This window comes from Dicentrarchus labrax, unplaced genomic scaffold (assembly GCF_905237075.1).
Source record: "Dicentrarchus labrax unplaced genomic scaffold, dlabrax2021, whole genome shotgun sequence".
NCBI lineage: Eukaryota > Metazoa > Chordata > Actinopteri > Moronidae > Dicentrarchus > Dicentrarchus labrax.
The window spans coordinates 14,690,238-14,710,638 of record NW_026136702.1 but is presented as its reverse complement, the minus strand read 5'-3'; the positions used below and the strand labels follow the sequence as shown (position 1 = coordinate 14,710,638).

The following is a 20,401-nucleotide window of genomic DNA, read 5'->3' as shown; positions in this document are numbered from 1 at the left end:
TTTAGTTTTTGAAATGTAGACTTTAGAGGTATTTAGGTGGGTGCATGTTCACAAGATACACAACAAACACATCAACTTTTTTGCCTGAGGTAAGCAGGGTGATTCATTTTTCCATTTCATTTCTGATCATATTAAACTACTTGAAACCTCATCCACAGCCCTCTCTGTTTATGGCAGCAAATTAATGATCAGATGGCGAACAGAGAGAGACAGAGCCTCTCATCCAACGCAAATGAGCCCTCAACAGAAACAGGTGGTGCCAGTGAACTGTGGCAGCTTGTGACTCACTCACTTTCTCCTCCTCTGTTATTATTTTCCACAGGAGCTTTGTGAGGTAAAGATCACAGCACGCCTTCATGTTAACACCACAACACTGAATAGGATGTAAATAATGGTGTGTTATCCTGAGGAGCTCGGGGTAATGTGTAGGAAGGATGTTAAGAAAACATTCATTATAGTGTCTGCTGCCTCAGCTCGGAGCTATTTTCAGTTCTAATTCTAATCTCAGTTTAACCCTTACTTCATTTTAAAGTAGATTTATCTTCCACCAGAAAAACCACCCCATGAAGCAATCCCACATGCATCATAATAGTTCCAGAGAAGAGCTATTAAATCACGAATTTCAAAGTCTCTCTTCGCCTCACTTAGGGCAATTACGTGTGCGGCACAGCTGGCAATCATTCTCAGTGCCCAGCATGACTAATTTCAATTTCATGTTCTATTGTGAGAGACAGAGAGTGAACAACGTCTAAATTGCAGAGAGAAGGAGCAATGGGCTTTCTATCACAAACCAACCATGCATTCAGTCTGCAGCCTGGTGTCCTCCCCACTTGAAGACCAGCAGAGTCCACAGCATCACATATTGTTCTCATGGGCAGCTTGCCTCTGCAGGAAAGGTGTAAATGAGAAGAGCTGTGACTTGGTTGCTACCTCGCCATAACTGGCTCTTTTCCAGTGGCCAATATGCTCACAGTGTCTGATAAGTCTGACTCATTGTGTCTGTCTATTTGCTTTTCCCCTCCTTATTCATTCTTCCTTGTGCAAAATGGCACACAGTCATTTCAGTATGAGATTATGCAGTAATAATGCAATTGATATTGAAAACTGACTGTGAATAAGCACATACAGGCTTCATGACTATTTCTATGAAATTATCATTTGTTTTTGTATTACTTTAATTAATTTGCCTCTCAACGTCTTAGCTTTAAATGAGCCAGACAGTTAGGAACACATGTATACAGGCATATTTTCTTCGGAGGGAAATGTTGGTCCAACCCAAAATGACGCTTAGTTCAATCAGGAATTTTTGTAACCCCACTCTCTCTTGTTTGGGCTTTTTTTCCCCACCTCCAACTCAATCAGCTGGCAGAGGGCATTTAACCTATTTGCCTCAACCAATCCAATTGTTCCTCAACGTCCAATAACTGCTGTCAGAATGTAAAACCTCCTGTCAGCTGTCAGTTTAGTGTCTGACTCATGTGACATCCCCCCACCTCCAGTTTTCATTAGAGTGTCACAGCTTTGAGTCCATCCATGAGATCTCCAGGTATCCCTCTCCAGGTCTCATCCATCCACACCTGTCTTGAATCCATGGAGGGATCTCATGACAAAAATAACAATTTCACGCTGCATGTCTTGTTTATTTCATATGTACAAAAACTATAGGGTAAAAACAATACGCTGTGGATTTACATGGGGTTATGCCTCCACTATTTATTGGCCAAGCAACCAGCGGAGACTCCAGTATGTTATTGGTCCTGGTGCTCTGTTGATTTATGCTGCCTTGTTAAAAATGCAACCATAGCATGAATCAATAACAAAGTCTAACCCAACCAATGTAGCCCTACCCCTAACCAATATGCATGCCCCAAGCTGCCAACTAGCACATTTTGATAAGTAGCGAATATCGACAGAACACCAGCTAATAAATAGTCCAGCACATAATCCTCTGTAAAACGAATGAATTGTTGTTTTTACACATTTGTTTTTGTTAAAGAAACAAGATCTAACGTGTGCGCTTTAGCGGTGCTGGTAGGTCAATGTTTCCTTCGATCAGTTAAATTCATTTTATTAATAACTCCTTCAGCCCTGATTTTAATTAGTCTCTCCTAATTAAAAAGTGTGTGCTTGTTGTTACATGTTGGCTAGCAGTGGATTTCATTATTCATCAGATTTAACTGTAGCCTAACTAGAGGAAGCACAGTGAAGGCGTTTCATTCTTGATACACACTTTCACTGTAAACCCGAATGCTCAAATTAATTAAATGGAATAAGAAGCTTTTTGTTTAGAAGTTCTACTAACTTAAACATATTGAGTGCCAGCAACAATATACATTAAAACTTTGTTTTTGTTTTTTTTTTTGCTTTTATTTTGTATTTTTTGCATGTATTTCCTGTATTATGGACTATGGAGCTGACAACGTGTTTCTATCAGCACCACTGGATTAATTGTGAGTACTGAACATATCATTAATGTTTGTTGTAAAAGCCAAGGAAGAAATATTTGTGTGTGCATCAGAAATGTTCAGTGGCAGACTGCTGTCCCAATCCAGCTCCACCAACAGACTTAAAAACTCTTTCGTCCCCCTGGCTATCAGACTGTACAACAGCTCCTAGTCAAGGCAGGGAGGACAATAGAAAATAGGACAATTTCTACCTCCATTTGCACTGTTTACTTCCATTTGCACTCCATTTGCACTGTTTACTGTGGCTACTGTGTTATAAGTTAATTTTATTTAAATTTTTAATTAAAATTTTATTTTAAAATAGGTTTAATGTATGTTTAATGTATGTATGTTTCGTATGCTACTGGATACTTGAATACGGTCACCTTTTGCGTTGAGATTCAGGGCAAAGTAGACCGCTTTATGAAGCTGATGTGGAACTGGCTCAACTAGCAGGTGCAGCTGAAAAGAAAAAAAGAGTGACCGTGCAAGTATTGCTATGAAGTAGATTAAGGGAGTCATAAGTCTGCCAGCACTCACAGAGAGCCCCTTAATAAAGGTAAGTCACACTCTGACACCTGTGTTGGAACCAGAACCAGCTTCCCACAGTCTGGAGACAGCCTGCAGTGGTAAAGCAATACCACTTTGCATCACTGTTAAGCCCTTCCATCCACTGATCAGTGAGGAAGCTGATGAAGCAGCACCACTTTCAATCACTGATGAGTCCATCCATTCACTGAACAGTGAACAAGATGATGACGCTTCGACACTTTGTGGTTGAAGCAGCGCCTCCTGCCACTACTGTTCAGACCATGGATAATGGCATAATTGAGACTCATCTGGTGACACCAAAAAAGTCTGGGGGATTCTTTTCACATCTCGCCAAGACCATGGCCAAGCCCTTCACTGCCTGCTTCAGACATGGCTGCAGAGAATAATCTTTGGCGGTCTCCCCCTCTCTAACCCCAACCGGCCGAGGCAGATGGCTTCCCACCTAGAGCCAGGGTCTGCTCGAGGTTTCTGCCTCTTAAAAGAAACTTTTTCCTTGCCTCCGTCGCCAAGTGCTTGCTCATGGTGGGAACTCTTGGGTCTTCTACAAGTACAAATAACATTGAATTGAACTGAATGGAAATTGGGCCACACAGGTGCCTCAGTGTGTAACACTGTGGTCTTGCAGCAATAAGAAGAGGGTTAAATTCTTGATCTTGACCTCTTTGCTGTGAGGAGTACAGAATGCTCACTGTGTTGATGTGGGTTTACTCCGAGAGGTTTCAGTTTCCTCCCACATTTTAAATAATTATAATACAATCAATTAATAATATATAAATTATACACAACACATAGCCTTTCAGTAACTATTATACTGCAACCTGAACTTATCTACACACTTTATGGCTGAGTGACATATCCCTCACACACCAGGAAAGACTCACTTCCCACAACAAAATGGCACAGCTTACCCACAAGCCCACCTTTCTCATAGGAGAAGGCTCAGCTGGTAACACACAGGTGCAGTTAGGCTGTGGGTGGAGGAATAATCAGATCCTTTACTGAAATAAAAGTACTAATACCACAGTTTGAAAATACCCCACTACCAGTACAGTGGGAGTACAACAGAAGCCTTTCCTCCGCTGCTGGAAATAATCCTAGACGAAACTCTGAAACCAATTAAAAAGACCTGTCTTATTTTCTCTATTCTATATTTACTATTGCTCTATTTCTACTATTACTTTAACAAGCAAAAGTTGTTCTTAACCGATTGCTCGATTAATGGAATCAATAGAATACTCGATTACTTAATTAGTGGATAGCTTCAGCCCTAGTCTCAAGAGATGAGAGTCATGTCATTTAAATCAAATCACTGATGCACAAATTGTCTGATTGTCTAATAAAGTTTTGGAATTCAATTAAATTGCCTGCCAACTGCAATTAAGCAATAAAAGCAAAACCAGTTGGTAGTTTATCATTAGGTGTCATCACATTGCTGTACAAAATGTATCCTAATTTCATGATACATCTGTAACAAACAGTAAGTGCAACATTTAAGAATGATTGGTGCCAAGGTCCAGTGAGCTAAAATCAAATGAAAGCTACGTATGATAATGCAGTTTGCTAAACTTGGAATTGGAAATTAAAATGTGAGGCCCAAAACATAACAAACATATAATAAATAAAACAATAAAAACAATATTTAATATTTAAATATATTTGAATGTTTTTTAATTAATTTGCCTGTCTAGTCCTGACCATGTGTCCAAAATAATGCTGTCATAGCAGCAGTGAAGGTTCATAACACTTATATCTTATTTTATCTATAATAGGGTAGTGGTAGTAGTAAAATCTTTAGCAGAATTTCCAGTATTAATGGCAGTCAGGAGAAGGCTAGCTGTTACCAGAATATAATGTGTTGCTGCATGGAGATTGATAGATGTGGCAACATGGAAACAGTAGCGTTGCCATGGTTACCACTCATGTTATTTCTCTGTGCCAGCCTGAGTGCTAAAAACTAGATATCTTAACTCTATAAGTTTGAGAAATTAGATATCTGTAACCACAAGTTCTTTTACCGAGCTAATAAGGCTGCTCAGAATTTGACAACAAAACAAAATGATGTTGTTTGGAAATTGTAAAAGTACAAGTGAGGTAAGACGTTGTTGAGATTGACAGAGTAAAAGAAAATACATTTCTAGGTGTGATAATAAACCACAAAATCTGCTGGAAATTTCACATTAAATACGTGCGAGCAAAGCTAGCAAGGAGCATTGCAGTACTGGAAGAGCAAGGCACATTCTGAACCACAAAGTGCTGCACCTTCTTCACTGTTCACTGATATCGCCATATCTTAATTACTATGTGGACGTATGGGGCAACACTTACAAGACTGCCCTACAGCCATTATGTATATTGCAAAAAGGGGCTATAAGGTTAGTTAATAATGTCGTTTTTTTTAAGAACATGCTACAGTTTATAGATTTAGTTTAATGCAACACACCACAAATATTGTACAAAGCAAGAAATAATTCACTATGGCCATTATCAATCAAACTGCTGCTCAGCTAAGACCAAAGCTCACACTGCAAATCAATGACACGCTTCATTGACTTCCCTCAGACAAATGTGTCTGTGGTACACAGACACACACACACACACACACACACATTGAACCCTGGGGAGACTTGGTATTGTTTCCTGCTAATGTAGAATGTGGTGGCCTGCGTGCTCCAAATACTGGCTCATAACTGACCTCTTGGATGAGAAGTGATGTGCAGTGGCAGCAGGGAGTGTGTGTATGTGGGTGTGTGAGAGACGGAGGAAGATAGAGAAAGCAAAGAGTATATATATTGACAGAGATAGGTGCATTTTGGAACACCTAACCTGTTTGGACGGTTTTCTCCAACTCTTACTTCACCTCTCTCCCTGCTGTTTCTCCATCTGTCTCTGTGTGCTCACATGGCCTCTGAGCACAGCAGAGTGAGCAAATCAGAGTGGACTGCCACTACAAGGCACACTATGAGATATAGTGTACACACACACACACACACACACACACACACACACACACACACACACACACACACACAGACAGACACTGCAAGCCAGGTAAGATGCACTTTATGAGATCTACAGAAGAAGATAATGTAGAAGTGAAAGAAAGAAAGAAAGAAAGAAAGAAAGAAAGAAAGAAAAGGAGACAAGATGGTAGAAGGGAAGGTGTAGAGGAAAAAAGGTGAAAGCTGTGAAGAGGAATAGAGGAAGGATGTGTGTGAAGGAGGAGAAGGTGAGGGGGGGGCAGGGTGACTTGGCTGGGTGTGTGTTACATGGGACACAGTGTCGCTCTCCCTCGTCCTCCTGCAGCTCTACTGGAAACATTGACGCTAACACATGATGACTCTCGCTGGAGGGGACACGGGTGGGTGGAGAAAGGGATGGCAAGGAGGACGGAAGGAGGTGGGATGAGAAGGAACCCTCCAGAATCGGTCAGCCTCATCCTCCACCTCCTCTTCCTCCTCTCCTATACCAGATAAGCACAACAGGCGGAGCGGGGAAATGGAAAGGGGGAGGGCAACAAAGAGGAATAGATGATGGCATACATAACAATAAGCCTTTTTTTGTGTGTGTGTTGAGGCCCATTAGCTGAGCTCTAGTGGTTTTTGTTTATGTTTTTGATCCCTGCCCATAGACTTTTGACGAGCTCACTCTCTGGTTTATGGAATTATTGTGGAAACAGAGCAATTTTTAAAAAGATGCTGCGTTAATCTGTGGATATCAGTGCAAAGCTCTTTAGTATCAACCCATCTTAGACAGCGGGGGGCAGTCATTCAGTAAACAAATAATATAATAATATAATATAATATAAATATAATAATAAATAAATAAACAATATAAAAAATAATAATAAAATAATAACGCTACATGTAACTGTCCTACAAAAATAACTTTGGTTTCAAATTATAGATCACTTCATCTGTTTACACTGATTCTAGCAGCATCCTGTCCTCAGATACAAATGGCCCTGTGTTTGCAAGGAGTGATCAACATGCTGACCTTCACTTTTAATGAGTTGTATTTGCAGGCAGGAAATTTGAGCCAAATGCAGCACTGCACTCCTGAAATCTGAGCATGGAATAAATTCAGGCCTTCATTGCTGTGTCTAATATGTTTCCTACTGAATCTGAATGCCACCGTGATTATGGGCTTACCAGGATTTTAATTCGCCTGCCCGCCATAACCTCATTTTCTAATCCTCCAATATGCCCAAAAATGAAAAAGGGCAAATTATTCTTTGCCGTGTCAGTATGCCACACACACACAGAGATGAATTAGGGTGGCTTCTCTCCCATAATTCGCAGTGTAGCATAGTGCAGCAGTTCCTCCCCTCTGCCGTTTTGAACAGCATGACTCAGGGGTCCCATAGGCGCAGCTGCAGAATTCGTTGTCCGCTGAATAGATAAACGCCTCTCCTCAAGGCGCCCAAATGTAACACCGAGAGAGAGAGAGAGAGAGAGAGAGAGAGAGAGAGAGAGAGAGAGAGAAACAAATAGAAAGTGACATCGCTTCACTTTGATGCTCCCCTATGGAGAACCAAGATGAGACAACACTGCTTTAGGAAATATAAGAAAGAAAATGATTCCATGATCGTAAGAGGAGCCTGTGTGTGTATGTTTTGCCACAATTTACCCGTGCACTTGACCTTTCATGCCTTGGCAATCCTGTTCCTGGGAGCCACTGATAAAGAGGGTGTAGTAGCCTAGTGGAGATAATCACAAACACACCCCGCAGCCAAGCATAAAGTATAAGGTTCTCTGGCACCCACAGGGTTTCACATTTTATAATGTGCCATTACAATGCAAGAGGGGTCGTTTATAAGATGGAGAAGCAGGGACTGTTCATTCATTATGTCGTGCAATATGTCGGAGTCGTCCCCCAGCTCATTATTGTGTGGTCCACTTGCACCTGCGTTCCTGCGAGAGAGGGCTACACCTCACCAAATAAGGACATGAGAGAGACCCTTGTTGGGATGACGTTGAACGTGAAATAGCGGAGAACGGGAGTGTGTGGACGGTTTAGATGGAGACCTAAACCGGAGGGGGAAACACCGAGATAATCTGGTTACATAAGAAGCTATTGAATTTGCGGAACGTCTCTGCACTAATCCGCTGAACTATTCATGTTCAACTGTCCCACGGCGGAATAACGCACAGGACACACACACACATACAGGCACACTTGTGGCATTGAAGGCACAGAAGCGCTGCGTGCACAGGGAGTGTATGAAATAAGATAAACGCAGAGAGTGCTATCTTTTGAGGTACATTTGAAGCTGCTATGCCTGCGCGCGTCGCAAACCCGAACTGGCGGCTTGTGCTGTCCGCGCCCGTGACGATTCCGCTGACGCGCCACTAGCCGCACCACCCAGGATACAGAGAGGAGAGCTGTGAGCGACGGTACGAGCAGGGGACTGACTGGAAACCGGTGTCTCTTTCTCTTTCTTTTCCTCTTCCTAGACGACCGCGGACGGAAGCCTGCTCCTGTGCGAGCCCCGTGGACGATACATTTAACGAGCCGCAGCAATTCACCAGTAGCATCACCCCAGACCCTTCTGCAGAGATGGAGGTACCAGGCTTGGCGCACAACATCACCAGCCCATTAAGTCCCTGCGAGGGGATGATCAAGGACCTGAGCTTGGACGCCATACAGTTATGCGAACGAGATGGTAAGGAGGGAGGTTTGTCTGCTTTTCACTGGGGGTGTTGAGACGTTTACGCATAATACTGGTGCATTAGGCGCTATTGTGCATTTCAGAGCATTTCTGCGACGCGCACTGTCTGTTTTGTCATTGGGTTTAGCTGCATGCTCTACCCTTTTGTGTGTGTTTGAAGGGTTCGCTCCGCCGGTTCCTTGGTTGGATGGATGGAGGGATGGATACGCTTGTGCGTGTGTGGAATAGCTGAGTGTCTACAGTGGCAACAGGGTTTTCTTTATTCATAAGAGAGGGGTATTTTCTCTCTTTTTTACTTATATTTATGCAAAATTGAACATGCAGGCGAGGGAACAATGTTAATTCATGAGTTCCTTTATTTCAGCACCACAGACACGGACAGGGACCGGCACCAACCCCGCCTATAACCGCTGCCTGTGTTGTCTATTCCTCTGCTAGTTGCCCTAATCAATTTATTTGCATACAATTATCATGCATTTTTATAAATTCTTATAATTACAAATGACTAATTTTTAAATCTAATATCAACTCACGGAAAACTCTTCCCATGTTTTAAATGTATAATTCATCATCCAGCTGCATCTATGCTGGATAGTCTGTTTGACTCCTCCGTATTCAAAACTTCTCTGAATATCCACCATCAAACAAAGAGTTGATATACATTTGATAATAGATTAGACGGCATTTATGAGTTGGTTTTATTATGTTAAAATGGATAAACAGTTTTTTTTACACGAGCTGGGATCACCCTGATGGGCCCTGATGGTGGGGAAGAAAAAAGCAAGTCATCATCAGGAGAGAATAAGAGGCTCAAACATGGCTGCACCCACGTGTATGCACGGGCGGTGCAGCCCTACACACCCATCAGTGCAATTACACACAATTGATTCCACATCTGAGTCCAGATCACAGAGATCCCTTTTTAATCTAGATTGTAGGATAACTCAGTTCCAGGGCAATGGAATGAGATTATACCTCATTATAGCTGATTGTGTTAAATTTGGATTTCTTTTTTTCCTTAGCTATCCCATTTTCTTGATCTGGTTTTGGATTGGCTGGTTATTTGGCACCCATGGAGTCAATGGTGTGTCTTCATTGAGCTTTCAAAGAACCCCAGCATCTGATCATAGTGCAGTCGTTGTACCACACTGCCTGATTTTCTCATCTGCCAGAGCTGCTCATCATAATGTAATACAGCAGGATGTAGTTTATATCCTCTTAGTGCTTTGCTGGCCTGATTCTAAAGCTGTAATTTTAATAATGGTGTATAGGCTGGGGCTGGACTTCTCTAATGGACCTGGTGCCGGCTTTGTGCTTCCTGTGCTGCAGGTTTATTGGGGAGCTTTTTCCTTGCAAGCTTGGTCTTTGCAGCACGAGAGCCACTTTCCTGTTTATCAAGTAGATTACCCAGTGTAAATAGTGTCTCTGTGTCCTTGAGACACCCACATACTCTCTGTTTATGGAGCAACACAGCTACAATGTCTACCTTCTGTGCAGATTGAGCAGGACAATTGGTGGTTGTCATGTATGCAGAGTAGTTCCTAGAATTGTTAGTTTAGCTCATTCATCTACTGGTTTACATGAAACACTTATATTATCATCAAATGATTGATTATATAAGTGTTCCTGTTATTTTGACCACCCCCTGGATTTTCAGAGCAGTTTCTCACTTAAAATGACCTCCAGAAATACTGTCTAGTTTACACTTTACCTGCCACACCCTGTGTATCTAGCCTGCATAGTCCACTTTTAGCTATCTTGGAAATAGACTCATTTTCATTATCTGGTCAATACGCAACTTTTTCCTAGGACCGTATTCATTTCAGTTCCACGTATCTTTCTAAATTTATCCTCCAAATCCATTAATATTTAATTGCCAGCATGAGAGGCTTATGTTCCTATGCTGACCCAGCAAACGGAAATGCATGCAGCTTCAGTAGGCCTACTGTCTGTGGGAAAGAGCTCTCTCACATACATACATACATACAAACACACACTGAGGACTATTTGAGCATTTCAATGCACAAAAGAAAGAGTTGGATACAAGTTGTTCCTGTGTGCCTCCTGTGTTAGAGCGGGAGTTAAGGCCTTAATGGTTCAGTTTAGGGATGGGGTTGTGAATAAGTGGGGGGTGTAGGGAATATTTTGCTAAGGGTGATGAGTAATGGGAAAATTACAAAACTGTGTAAATAGGAGGTCTCTGCCACTGGTGTGCGGTGGTCTGGGGATAAAGAGAACCGCTTGTATGATGTTGTTCTGGATACAAATTCTCCACCAACCTCTGAAAGGCTAACTAGGACCACCATTTTGATTTTATTTCCACAGACAGTTAATGTGTACTTACAGGGGGTAAATAAATACACGCTACATGTCTTGTGAGGCCTTTGTGCCGTGGCTGCTGACATAATTAAGTTGCTGTGATGGATGGCTGCCATTTATGCAACCAAGTACTGTGTCTGCACTGCCTGAAATCTCTTGGCTTGAAACGCTGCTGCTTTAGCTGTGACACGCTTAGTCTGGCGTGTGTGTGTGTGTGTGTGTGTGTGTGTGTGTGTGTGTGTGTGTGTGTGTGTCTGTGTGTGTGTGTGTCTGTGTGTGTGTTTAGACAGACAGACAGATAGATAGATAGATAGATGGATAGACGGATAGATAGATAGATAGATAGATAGATAGATAGATAGATAGATAGATAGATAGATAGATAGATAGATAGATAGATAGATAGATAGGAAATTGTCTGATAAAGGTGTCTTAACATTACCAGCAACTGTTTCAAGAAAGAAGCAAGAAAAGCTCCCTGTGTGGTGAGCTTGCCCATTACTAGTCGGCAATTGCATTGTTTCCACAAATGCAGTGCTGCAACACCTGAATATAAGGCTTACTTTCAATCCCTAAAACCACAGTGGAGCTTGAGAAACACTATGAGAAGAATTTTTGCAAGATAAAATAGCCAGTGGACGAAATAATTGTGCAGGAGCTATTTTTTTAAATCTCACTCTCCCAAATATACTGGATGTCCATATTAGCATTGTGGCTCTATGGATGGCGAAGTTTGTCTGTGTCTCAGTCCTCCACTTTGCTCCAGACTGAATTATCTCAACAAGTACTGGATGGATTTCCATGACATTTGGTACAGATATTATTGACCCCGAGAGGATGAAGTCTACTGATTTTGGTGATCCTGTGACTTTTCTTCTACTGCCACCATGAGATGGACATTTGTGGAGGGTTTTTCTGAAATGCCTCGACTACAGTTGGATATAGATTGCCATGATTGTTACAGACTTCCATGTTCCCCCAAGGGTGAATTGAGACAGCTCTGGGGATCCCTTCACTTTTCATCTTATGATCTTTTCTTTTTGCAACACTTTGGTTTATGACATCCCCATTGGTCTCAGCAGTGTTGTGTTTACTGCTAATTAGCAAATGTCAGTATGTTAACACGCAAAACATAGGAGGTGAGCATGGTAAACACCACCTGCTATTACATCATCATGTTAACACTGGTGTTAGCATTTAAATCAAAACATGGCTGTGTCCAAGTACAGTCTCACAGAGCTTCTAGCATAGCTGTAGACTGTAGTCTTGTATAGAATGGTAAATGATAACAAGTGGACTTGAGTAGCACTTATCCAATCTGTTTGCTAATGTACCATACATTAGCACACCGGCCTTATGACATACAGCATCATCTGAGTAAGCTGGCATTTTAGTTTGGCCGATGTTCAATGTGAGCAGTTGTGTGCCATGACTGTGCTGGCAACAGCAGGTACATATTATGCAGCCACTTATCAGCTGCATAATAAATTCACTTGCAATTGACTTTACTGTAATACATAGTTCAGAAGATTCTTTGATATTGATTGCAGTGCAGTGAAAATCCTCTTCATGCTAATTTTCCTTTTGTATGTCTGTTCACAGCCTGACTGCGGGCATATAAAATCCTTCTATATAGAATTCCATTGTACCACCAAAAGACACAGTGCAAGGAGTTTACAGCAGCCTGTTGTTTTGGTATTCAAATGCTATGCAAATGAGAAATGGTGACTCATGGTTTTGGACAAGTTTAGAAAAGCAGATCTGTCCTCCCTAAAGGTCTTTGCTGTTTAATTAATTTGTAAGAATAGGGATGGATTGATTCTAAACTTGAAAGACTCCTCTTCGCTACTAAAGGTTGTGTTTTTACCAGGTCTTTGTTTGCTGTTGTAGGGCTTATTGATGTGTAAAAGGTGGAACACAGACTGTGTAACCCTGATGAACAGGCCATTGTTTATGCTCCCTGCCTCAGTCTGTGCATCGAGAGGAACAAAAGCCCTGGTTTTCAAAGGCCTGCGAGCATCAATGCCCAGTGAATGTCTGTTGCACAGCTCATGTCTACAGTTCAATTTTTAGACCAAATACTGCAACTTAAACAGTAGGAGGCTCGTCTGTCTGAACCGAGTGCCCACTTGCGCAGTCAGAGACAATCAGTGCTACTATCATCTGCCAAATCTTTTTTGCACTATAACTCACCTGCCAACAGTACTTGGAAAATTGATTTTTCAACAACAACCTTGAGTGAAAGTTGACTTGTTTTGAAATTGAGAAACTGTGGACCTTCATATGAAGCACCATATGGTGGACACTGGTAACCAGCCACCACTGAGAGAGTACATTATGTAGATGGCCTTAATGGAAATCAAATAACTTTCCTTTCACCGGTAAGGTGCACTAACAAGTAATTCACAGTATCAAGCCAGGTGTGACTGGAACGAATCCTACCACAGAGAGCCATTAGGATGGCCCTACGTATGCATGTTAACAAGGTTTTTATTGATCCTTCTAGCATCTATTGCTATTCCACTCTGTGGCATTTGCCTGCACGCTGAGTAAAAGGGCAATACACAATAAGGTCCATTTAATAGGGTTTATTAGATTGAATGGAGTAGGCTTTCCATCTTGTGCTGTAGTGCAGATATTTCTGTGCCCTGCATTTTGGTGCCCTGCTGAAGTACTGCGTATACAGTGGTCCGATGTCATTTCGAACCCATTGGATATGTGTGCACAGTACGAGTAATCTGTGCTCATTAGCAAAGGTTCAAAAACTGAAACTCATTTTTGCTTATCATGATGAGGCAAAAATCCCCATCCTCTCCCTCCTGCACAGCATTTTAATACATTGCAATAAATAGTTAGACAATTAATTATGACTCAACAAAATGAATAGTAGCTACAGCAGCAACCCTGGTGTAAGTAAATAGTAGCGAGAGCCAAGGTGTAATACTAGCATATACATTTAAGTCAGAACTGAGGGTTTAGGCCTCCCATGTGAGATTGTAAAAGTGTTTTACTTTCTCCCTTACCACCTGACCTTCATCCTGTTAGGCTTTTGCTCCTCCATCTTTCATCCTGTGCTCTCAGAGTCCCAAAGGATTCAGAGCACAGCTTAGCACTGGCTCTCACAAAGCCGGTATATTTACCTGCAGGCAAGGCTACCTGGAACACATTATATTCATATTTGTATATTCAGGTTCATATTTAGATCCAGCAAGTTGTAGTTGATTCTATTTATATATTTTGATCATTAATATGTTGGAATACTGATAGCTTAATTAATTTTTTAAATCTATATATCTATATACGAAGTCTTCAAACATACAGAACAGTGACTAGTTGTGGTGGCAGATTTCTGTCTGTCTCATGAGCTTTTCTTTAGATTTTTGCCCAGTAAACTGCAGCCTTCAGAGCTTGTTTTCCCTGACAACATCACTTTTAGCTTGACCGCGTAGCTTTAAAAGTGTTACGTAGGCGATATCTGACTGCACTTGAAAAGCTTCACTTTGTCGGTAATGCCTCCATTTGCAGGTTAATTAGGAGAGCATTAGAGTAAACAGGAGCTAAATCAGCATTGTGGAGTCACAAGGAGCTGGGAGGACAAAGACTTGCATGGGGTCTCCTTTCAGGGTTATTAAGGGAAACATCAGTGTTGACATTTACATTTTAAGGATCGGAGGACAAAGAACTCACTCTGCTTAAGGGACAACACAGCAGGTTTTTCATCTTTGGTGGTTTTCTTCAGTCTTTAAAGTCATATACAGCTGGTATCCTGAGGTAAGTAGAATTTGGTATAGAATGAGATGATCATTTATGATCTATTATTATTATTGTTGTTGTTATTATTATTATGAATCTGCAAAAAATAGTTGTCTGATTCCCCAGCATAAAAAGACACACACTAGTAGTGGAAATAATTCCTGTGAAAGAGTCTCCACATCTATTCTTTATGGCCTGCATTACATTCTGATCAACCGACCTTGTCTTTTTCTTGTTTTTGTGAACGGTCAGCAACCTGAAGTTTCACATTACAGTGCTGACTGTCTGGTCCATGCTGATTTGATGGAGCATTTTCTGACAGGTTTGCTCCGTCATGTCCAGTGTTGAACCCCTCAGTCTGAGCCAAATTTATCAGCTCAGTGGGGTTTAAGTATAATGAGATGTGCTTTAAATCTGGACCGGCAGGACGAGATGTTTTAACAAATTAAAGTGACGAGGTGTAGGAGCGCTTGCATTCGGTCTGAGAACAAAGCATAGTGCAGCAGAGGATGTAACGGGCCTGTTTACATTTTCACATACTCAGGAATCCCCTATACCCAGTGACCCTAAAAACTAGCTTAAACCACTTGCAATAAGCCCAAGTAAAAATAACTTGTTTGTGTTGTGAAGATTTATAATAAACTGTTCCCAAAGATTAGACTGTTCTTCACTGAAATGTTTATCTTTTCACACTAAATTCACAAGATATAGATTTAGTTTCATTCATCATGAGCAACTGTGGTCCAAGCAACAGGGGGTCTTTCTATTTAGGTTAAAGATGATTATTTTTGGTAATCAGCTACAGGAGTTGTGATTAGAAACTAGTGATTAGGACAAAAGTAAGTGGGGGGTCTGGTCTTGTCTGGTAGTAAATCACATACATTGGTCTCTTTCGGATGCTAGTTTAAGACATCATGAGTCATGATTTGAAAAGAGGGTTTAGATACACATTGGGTGTAGGAATTACATTCTAATTTGGTTATTTCCTAAAATGAATCAATCTTCAAATGCTCCTCTGTTAGAGTGCTGTGTGGAGGCGAGACAGGAGAGTCCACACATCCCAATTATGGGATTTGTCTTTTATGCCGCCCTCTCTCAGCTGATGAGTGGAGATAGATGTTCCATGCTCCGCTGCTTCTGCCATTGTTCACTCACTATAGAGTCCAGTCGTGTTGTGCATTACTCCCAAATTCTGCATTCTGGTATTTTACTCACTCTCGTGTTCAGACCCCAGAGCGTGCACAGAAAACACATTGTTGCCATGCCAAGTGGGCGTCTCTGAGTGTGATGCAAAGTCTATATTCATCCTAATTCTACAAAGCTCTCATTCAACCGTGTTCTGAGATTTTCACTGGCCTCAGTGTGCACTTTTGGTCGTACGCCTTTGCTACATGTTGGGTTACTTACAGGGACCTGACTAATGCATGAGATCTATGCAGCTCAGAGAAATGCCAGATTTATCAACTTGGAAAACGGTGTTGCAGTGGTTTCTCTGTTTAGGCCAAATACACTAGGAATGACAACTTAAGTTAACCAAGTTAACCCAACCTAAACACATGACTTAACTTGTGTGACACTGAACTGTATTTTAAATGTTATTGTTACTGCGTCATGTGTATTGCCTGCAGTGTGGTAGCAGAGTTTTCTTTTTTCTTACTGCAGATTATAAATGGGTCCATCTCGGCTGAGAAGAGAGGAGATTCAATCAGCAACGTTTAAAATATTTAATACCGCGTACAGTATGTTCTGGAAAGCAGATAGGTGTGTGTGTGTGTGTGTGTGTGTGTGTGTGTGTGTGTGTGTGTGTGTGTGTCTACTGAGGGGCTGATGTGTTTCCATGGCAACATATATGGTAGTCGGCGACACACGCAGTTCTTTGTACGTGTGTGATATGGTGGATATACTACGGTTAGTGCTGCCTGTGGAATAATGACTGTGAAACTGCAGTAGTGTGGAGGGTTTATAGTCAGTAAGAAAGAGAAGAGAAAAAAGACAATTCTGAGGGCTGAATCAAATCTGAAAACACCTATAAATGTGTATTAATACACCGACTTAATATGGTCTCAAGTCTCTCAGATAATAAAAATGTGATTTAAAAAACAATGTGTGTTTCCTAAGGATTCCCGCAGAAGAAACATATAATTTAATTCTGGTATATTTTGTTGGTCTATTTTACATTGATTATATCAACATTGTTTTTCAACTACACAGGAAGTAAATCCCAGGACGGCAGCATCTCCGAGATGGAGGAGCTTCCTGTTCCTCAGAACATCAAGATCAGCAACATCACCTGCGACTCCTTCAAGATCTGCTGGGACATGGAGCCACGCAGCAAGGAGCGCATCACACACTACTTCATTGACCTGAACAAGAAGGAGAACAAAAACTCAAACAAGTTCAAACACAAGGTAACACTTGACTCATTAAAGGTAACACTATGAGATATGACTCACCAAAAGGCCTCTCATTATAGTCTCACTGAATAGAATTTCCTGAATTTCATGAATAAGGAAGAGATGTGTCGAGAATAAGAGGTTTTGTGTTCATGGGATTCAGTGTGTGAGGAAAAAAATCACAATGATCCTTGATAGCACAAACTAGGCAATGTGCCAGCATAAATCAGGATAAATTACCTAATTTCTTTATTTAAGTGTTAAATGTCTCCTTGTCAAAATCTCTTTTTCAGCAGATAGCAAGAGTTTCCCAAACTATTAAAATAATATAAACAAAAAGTGTGGGGATAATAGTGGTATAAAGATAGTTATTGTGATGCTATAAACATCTGAATTAAAACGACTGATTTGAAGCTAAGCACGTTTCCCAGAACACCATGTTTCACCTCAAGATAACCTTTCTTTTCATGCTTTAGGCAAAAAGACTAATTTTAAGGTTATTCAAAGACTCCACAGTAAGCTGTCGCTCTGAGCTCTAATAGACAAATGTCAGTCACACGGTGGGTAAATGCACAACCTGCGGAAACAGGAAGATTGCAGCGTCTTTAGTGGACAGTCAGTGATCTGGTTTAGTTATCTTACAGACTTGTTTCATCAGCCTTCTTCCTTTCGTCCTGCAGTAACTTCCTGGGTGCCGTGTCTTTCTCCTCTCTCTCCTGTGTTATAGCAGGCGACCTTAGTATTTTGATTTTGGTGTGCAGCAACAGTGTTGGTGGATTAATGGGCTGACTCTGTTGCTAGGCAGGGGCTCCTGGTCCAATCAATGAGCTGCTCTGGCCCACTGAGACTTGGGGAGGGGGTGAATAGTGTACAGAATAGTGTACGTACATAAACAAAAGGACATCTACAGGTATAAACTGCACTCTACCACTTATATGAAATGTGTGTGTTTACAAGCGGGCGTCTGGAAATCCCTGCGTGTGGTTGAAAGAAAGCCGTAACTGGAGTCTCTTTGTGACAAATGCCTCCCTGCCACCATTTACATCCTTTTTTCCATCCCTCTTGCACTCCCTCCTTTCCTCCAGGATGTTCCTACCAAGCTGGTGGCCAAGGCAGTGCCCCTGCCCATGACGGTTCGGGGCCACTGGTTCCTGAGCCCACGCACAGAGTACACAGTGGCCGTCCAGACCGCATCAAAACAGACCGACGGGGACTACGCCATCTCCGAGTGGAGCGAGATCATCGAGTTCTGCACTGCTGGTGAGTAATGTGCAGCTTACAGTGCCATGACTACATACATTTTCAGGATGTGTGACATCAGTGCTGCCTTTGATCTTTGCTTGTACTTGACCAACCAAGATAAATAATGACGTAAAGGACTGAGCACAATATGGGGGAGAATATTGAAGGGAGGCTAATTTATACTAAGTGGAGGGAAAGATGGATGAAGAGATGGAGGAGGGGGTGGAGGGGAAAAAGCAGGATTAAAGGAAGGAGGGGAGCTGTGCTGTATATATCCTGATGCAGAGGTCAACAAGTTCAACATCGCTGGCTAGAGGCTTAGAGTGGGGGAGGGAAAAGGGGGGAGGAGATGATGGCATGGAAACTGGAGGATAGTTGTAGGAGGGATGAGGAGCAGCAGGGAAAGAGTCTGTGGGACGAAGACATACTACAAGAAACTGGTGAAGGAGAATGCTTAAATCCCATGGTTGGATACGCTATCAGCTCTGTGAGGCTGTACAGACTAAATGCTCATGTCAGCATAATAACTAACTAACTAACTAACTTACATGCTAATGGTAAACAGGTATTTTTTTAACCATGTTTATTATCTTAGTTTAGTGTGTTAGCATGCTAACATTTGCTTATTAGCACTATTAGCACACTATTAGCACACTAGTCATTAGTTTTTCATTTAGTCAACATATTGGGCAAACAGAAATTTTGACCTGGTGTTGGCACTAAATGAAAAGCTAAAGGGTCTATATTTACTGGGGAACATGAATGTATGTTCCAAATGTGATGGCAGTCGTTCTAATAGCATCTGAACCTAATGGTATCCTGCCATCCTGCTAGATTACCCAAACAATCTAAAATGAGAGAAGGTGGGGCAGTTGTGAAATGGATGAGGAGCACTTAAGTTGACAGGCAGGGGAAGAGTGTGTTATGAAGGTGTAGTAAGAGAAATTAATGAAGGAGGAAGCTTAATGATGTCATTGATTCTCTACAAAAGATGCCGCTGCCAAGATCTTACACTCCTGTAAAATCCTGTCTGTTTTTAATTGCCATTTATTCCATTATGTCTCAGTGATAACAGTAAAAGCCTTGTCTAAAAAACATAGTTAAGTTAAGGTTGAGAACACAGACACTGTTCATATTCTGTCCTTTTCCATCTTAGCCGGTGCACGCAGTCACTCCTGTTCTTTATAATTAAAAAATTGAATTTCTACAAATGACTTTTGTACATTGGTTTCCGATCCTCCTGATGGCAGCATATTAATTTACATGATGATACAGTGTGTGTTGTGTCTGTTTTCCAGACTATTCCACAGTGCATCTAAACCAGCTGTTGGAAAAGGCAGAGGTCATTGCTGGCCGGATGCTGCGTTTCTCTGTTTTCTACAGGAACCAGAACAAAGAGTACTTTGACCACGCAAGGTAGGCAGTTTTGGGCTATATTTAAATATGCGTCTGTGTTGCATTACTCCACTCTTTCCTATTGTCATTGCCTGTTGCTGTTCTTTTAAAAATACAGAGTCTAGACTATTTCATTTCTGAACTTTTTCTAAAATAACTGGGCTGAGATAATGCATGTCTGCCCCAGTGGCTAACTTTCCCGAACACAAATTAACAACAAACTCACTGTCACCCCTTTCTGGATTATGGTATGTGAGTTTATCACTATCTACTACTAAGTTTATATTTTACCAATAACAATTTTTTTCTTGAACATGTATCTGGTGCCCTCACTGACCTTACAACCTTGTGATGTTATTTGATCCTTGTGACTGCACTGCATATAGTGTTAATATGGTAATATATATGGTAATATGGTATGGTATGGTATATCATTCTGTGGTGCTGATAGTATATTATTATTAATGAAAAAATAGTTATAAAAATACATTTAAATAAAAATCCATCTGTACATCTGTACTACGTTATTGTGCATCACTGCAGTGCTGTCTGCAAAAAGCATGATGACCACATCATTTTGTATTCTCCTCTTGTACACAAAAGAAAAATGGAGGATCAGCTGAAGGGTGCAGCTG

At 41.3% G+C, this 20,401-nt stretch overlaps 1 protein-coding gene across 1 annotated transcript in view; it reads left to right on the top strand.

The window, feature by feature from the left end:
• The first annotated feature begins 7,829 nt into the window (after positions 1 to 7,829).
• Positions 7,830 to 20,401, top strand: part of LOC127379264 (phytanoyl-CoA hydroxylase-interacting protein-like) — a 16,548-nt gene continuing 3,976 nt past the window's right edge. The window contains exons 1-4 of the mRNA XM_051428654.1: positions 7,830 to 8,658; positions 16,948 to 17,144; positions 18,215 to 18,389; positions 19,670 to 19,787. Coding sequence (XP_051284614.1) covers positions 8,553 to 8,658; positions 16,948 to 17,144; positions 18,215 to 18,389; positions 19,670 to 19,787 — 596 coding nt within the window. The 5' untranslated portion in view covers positions 7,830 to 8,552. The remainder of the gene's footprint in view (positions 8,659 to 16,947; positions 17,145 to 18,214; positions 18,390 to 19,669; positions 19,788 to 20,401) is intronic.